Consider the following 5,135-nt stretch of genomic DNA (forward strand, 5'->3'; position numbering starts at 1 on the left):
CAGTGAGCGGGAACCGGTCTGTATGTGGGATCCGAACCCTCGGCGGGAGCGCCGCCGCGCTCCCAAGCAGCGCACTGTAGCAGTGCACCACCGGGCCGGCCCTATTTTTCCATATTTTTTGAAGCAGTGTCCTATCTATGTATCTGTCTGTAGTACAATACAACTTTCTGCATTGAAGAAAATAGTCAATAATTTCACTGCTCAATACAGTAACCAGTAGACACATAGAGGTATTGAGCACTTGGCATGTGACTAGTGGGAGAAGGAATTTGATAGTTGAATTTGCCCAGAACAGCATGACAGAAGTCATCACTGGTAGATCAGAACCCAGCAGATCTTTCTCACACTCATTGCAGATTGTTTTTAGTTCTGAATTACGTGGTTGGGTGGGCAACATGTTTATTTCAGTGTTCTAGGTATCTCAAAGTCCTAATTCAGTCCCAATCAAACAGACCAGTTCCTGACCATGCTTAGCATCTCTCAGGAAAAAAATCAAGAGAGAGGCCAACTTATAATCATAGGGCTGTTTTGTGAGCATAAAGTAGGGCAAAGAGAGGGGGCATGTACGAAGGGACATGACATTCAGGCCATGATTGAATAAGTATTGCAAATTTGACTGACTGGATGCTATTTTCTGTATTTTATGCTGGCCAATGCCCTTCTACACACTTATTCTTTCTTCTGCAGTTTTCATGCCATTCATTAGACTAAAGTTCATCATTCTTCTAGATATTCATATATTCTACAGACAAAATTTCTGTCATGCTGAGATTTGTATTTCAGACTTCTATTACCCAATGCTTCTCAAAGGTGTAGCCCATGCTTCTCATGCTAGGTTGTGCACACTAATCACCACATCTTGTGAAAGTTCAGATTTTGATTTGGTAGTTCTAAGTTGGGGTTTGAGATTCTCCATTTATATTAAGCTGCCGGAGGCTGCTGATGCTGCTTGTGTATGGGCCATACTTTGAGTAGCAAGAGTTTATCTGTAGCCCGATATTGTTTCCTTAATTTCCTTCTAACATGTTCAGATGAAAGACTCTTTAATGTTGCTTACACTTAAGCCGTAGTATTTCAAGCTCTCTCAAAGTTTTTCAAGCTGTATTTTAGTTAGAATAATTTAAATTATTCCTGGGGCATGATGCTACCCCATATTTTACTTGTGCCTAAAATACTTTTACTATCATCTAAGGGGCATACTAGGAATACTGTGTATGTTAGACAGAAATGCTACTCTTGGAATTACTCAGCTATGTTGATTGTGAGGCTAGCATCTTGAGTAGATGGGCAAGAATTGTATATACCTTGGGGGAACTGAATTAAAGCAATTTTGCCTTTTTCTGGCTCTGTAAAGTAGACATCAGAGTGAGAACCATTCCTGGTGTGACTCTGCATAGTTCTTCCATTTTTTCCAAATGGATTTGGGAGCTTCATTTGGGTTTCTCTTCATCTAAACTGCAATGTTTTTCATTGACCTGCTTTACCTAAAATATCTTTTCCTCTCCTTTAGTTTTGTCTGATCTGGAGCTTGTGGCCCAATCAATTATTTTCATTTTGGCTGGCTATGAGACCACTAGCAGCACTCTTTCCTTCATTATGTATTTATTGGCCACTCACCCTGACGTCCAGCAGAAATTGCAGGAGGAGATTGATGCAACGTTGCCCAACAAGGTGAGTGGATGATAGCTGGAGAAGAAAGGACGAGGTGAAGCCTCAACAATAATGCCTATTCATCACATCCTATTAGAGTTTTTGCAAAATGTGTAAGCATTGATTCTTTCACTGGCACTATTTAGGAAGGATGTGAAGAGAAAAACAAAGGGAGAAACGTTAGTAATGGATGCTACTCACAGAAGTGTAAGATCTCTGTAAGACAGTGCTGGTCCTGGTGTACCAGTTTCACAAAGTATATTTTATTTTTATTTTTTTCTTGTGACCGGTAAGGGGATCATAACCCTTCGCTTGGTGTAACCTGCACTGCACTCAGCCAGTGAGTGCACCGGCCATCCTTATATAGGATCCAAACCTGCGGCGGGAGCGCCGCTGCACTCCGAGCACCACACTCTCCCGAGTGAGCCACGGGGTCAGCCCTCAAAGTATATTTTAGCTAGAATAAGTTAAATTTTTCCTGGGAGTAGGGAATTTCACTCTACATCTGTTACCATAATAATACCAAGTAAAAAAGATCCTCAAAACTGCAGGGGCATCTAACAATAGGCATTTATGGCTCAAGTGTCTGGATAGTTAGCTCTGTTGCTGTTGCCTGGACTTCTTGCCCTGGTCTCCTGTTGTCTGATCAAGGCTGGCCTTGGCTGAGATGGGCAGGCAGACTCAGATCTGCTCCACACATCTCTCATAGGCCAGTCATATAGTTGGTGGTGAAGAAGCCAAGAAACGGATCAGGTTCTCTGGCTCCTAAGCCAAACTCATAACCTCTACGATTTTGCCTCCAATATAACACCAACTGGTAGCCATGCATTGCCTATACTGCTTTCAGATCTCTGCTCTAACTGAGATCCTTTGGGCTGTGAAGAGACCCAGCCTGTTGGGCTGGCATGGCTGGTTTGGCTTGAGGTGAACACAAAGGGATTCTCCTCAGAGCTTACAATCAAACCCTGAAGCAACAACTGGGAGATTGTTCCAGCAAAGGAGGCTAGGGCTGAGTGGAGGTTTCCTATCCTCTTTTTCTTTCATTTTACTAGAACTGAAATTGTGTGTCCTAGGAGCATCCAATTGTAACCTTCTTTTGTTATATTTGGGATAGAAAGGAACTAGTTTCTCCCTAAATTATTTGTAGAGTTTTCATACAATATAGTGTTTCTTTCCAATTTTTTTGTTTTTATATACATAAAAATTAGAAAGAATTAGCAATGAGGATTTTTTTTTTTAACTAAAAAGCCATATGTGGAATAGGAAACTTTCTCTGTTTCTCATGTTCACTTTCTTTGGTATAGACATGTTGATTCTCTTTTGAAAGGGGACAGTGACTTTGGCATAGTCTACTTGAGAGTCATGTTCATAATCTTTGGGTCATATTTGTTTATCTGAGAAAGAAAAAGCAGCACGTGCTAGTGCTAAGGATTTCAGGCCCTGGTAGAAGACTGTTCAAAGGTCTCCCATATTTATAACTACTCCATACATCTCAATGGGCTGTTGAGCATATCAAAGGACATGATAGTTATTAAAATGTCCTATAAATGCTGAGGTCCTTATACCAATATGACTTATTCTACGGAGCTCCTAACTGTTCAGTAGTACTACATAAAATGATTTGAGAGTTAATTCCAAACTTCAACTTATTAATATCTGCTCCTTTCTTCCCAGGCACCTGCCACCTATGACACCCTGGTACAGATGGAGTATCTTGACATGGTGGTGAATGAATCTCTCAGATTATTCCCAATTGCTGGCAGACTTGAGAGGCTCTGTAAGAAAGATGTGGAAGTCAGTGGGGTGTTCATTCCCAAAGGGGTAGTGGTCATGATACCAGTCTTTGCTCTTCACCGGGACCCCAAGTACTGGACAGAGCCTGAGGAGTTCCGTCCTGAAAGGTACGAGCCCCTGGAAAATGCAGCTCCCCCACACCAGGCTGGTTCCAGCACATTCTGACCAATCTTAGAGCAGATCACAGACATGTTATTGTGCAATTATTTGCTTGTAAGTCTTTTTATATTTAGAACTTTTTATTACAAAAGTGATAAGTATCACAACTTTGAAAAATGTAGACTAGAAAAAAGAAAACGATAGGCATCCACCATTCCAATACCTAAAGATAAGCTATATTAATAATGTAATGTACGTCCTTATGTTTTTATATGCATATACAGATTTTTAAACCGTAGAATGATATGATATTTTATTTGGTTTTGAACTGCTGCTTACTTTGTTTAACAGTACACTACAAACTATCTTATGCTAGTATATATATGTATGATATGTAGGTATAGATGAGATATATACATTTGGAAAGTGTATGCATGTGCCATAATTTACTTAAGTACTATCTTAGGTGTATAGGCTTTTTATTCCTTCCAGTTTTTCTCTGCTGTTCCCTTAGTTCTCCGAATTTGCAGTCAATTTTAGGAAATGTTTTTACATTCTATTTTTAAAACATTGGTTGCTGTTTCCTCTTGCATAATTATAAAAGTGCAGGCTGAGGCCTCCTCCTGATGGTTTAGGCAGCCACAGTGAGGACAGGGGAGAGTGCAGGTCCTCTTGATTGTGTCAGTGGCTGTATCCCTGTGCCAGCTCCCAGCAGCTGGTGACAATCCATAGCAAAGGCATCTACCCTCTAGACCTATGAGACATTCCTCCTGACAGGTGTCTTGACAATGCTATTCTGGGAATTAAGAGCCAAATATCAGGCTTTGGGCACAGTTTGTACTCTGGAAGTAGTTGATGTTTTCCAATTATTTTATTGGTTAACAAAATTTATTGTCAAGTTTTTAGGGTACTGGCTGGAGCATCAGGAAGCCTGGGACCTAGCTTTTTATCAGCCCCTAATTATAAGGTCCCTGGTGGCAGGACCTTGTGTTTTGGCTGTGGTGTCCCTAGCATTAGCATAGAGGCTACACATAGTACTTGATAGAGTAAATCAGAGTTGACCGGGTCTTCCATTTTCCGAACCAGGAGACTTCTGTAAGCTCAGCACTCCCACCTCTTGCAACATCATGAACATAAAATCACCATTCACGCTGTACTTCTCTATGATTGATTCGGGCATGGAAGTGTTAGTATGTGTGCTTGTACGTGTCAGGGACCGGGCCATGCAGTGAGAAATTTAAATGTTAAACAAGTGCCGATTATGGAGAATGTTTGACAGTTCTGCAAGTATATTCTCTAGACACAGTCTGGAAAATACTTTTAATGCCCCTCCGAGTGCCCAGCACTGGCCCCCACAACCATCAACCATGTCAGCCACCCCATCCGCACACCATCGCCCTCCCCCAACTCTTACATTATTTTAAAGCACATCACCTGTAAATATTTCAAAATGTTCTCCAAAATATAAGACTCCTTGAAAAACACATAATCACAAACCCATTATCACTTTCCCCAAATGAACATTTTCTCTTAATATAATCAAATATTAAAGAATCAAATTTGAGTAAAACATGGGTCTGACCTTCAAGGAA

The 5,135-nt window shown here is 40.8% G+C and overlaps 1 protein-coding gene across 1 annotated transcript in view; it reads left to right on the forward strand.

Moving 5' to 3' along the window:
• The window catches only part of LOC103606317 (cytochrome P450 3A21-like), a 36,070-nt gene that overhangs the window by 23,560 nt on the left and 7,375 nt on the right, over positions 1–5,135 (forward strand). The window contains exon 11 of the mRNA XM_008590934.1: positions 3,325–3,551. Within this exon, the coding sequence (XP_008589156.1) occupies positions 3,325–3,551 (227 nt within the window). The remainder of the gene's footprint in view (positions 1–3,324; positions 3,552–5,135) is intronic.

Source organism: Galeopterus variegatus, unplaced genomic scaffold (assembly GCF_000696425.1).
Source record: "Galeopterus variegatus unplaced genomic scaffold, G_variegatus-3.0.2 Scaffold6475, whole genome shotgun sequence".
NCBI lineage: Eukaryota > Metazoa > Chordata > Mammalia > Dermoptera > Cynocephalidae > Galeopterus > Galeopterus variegatus.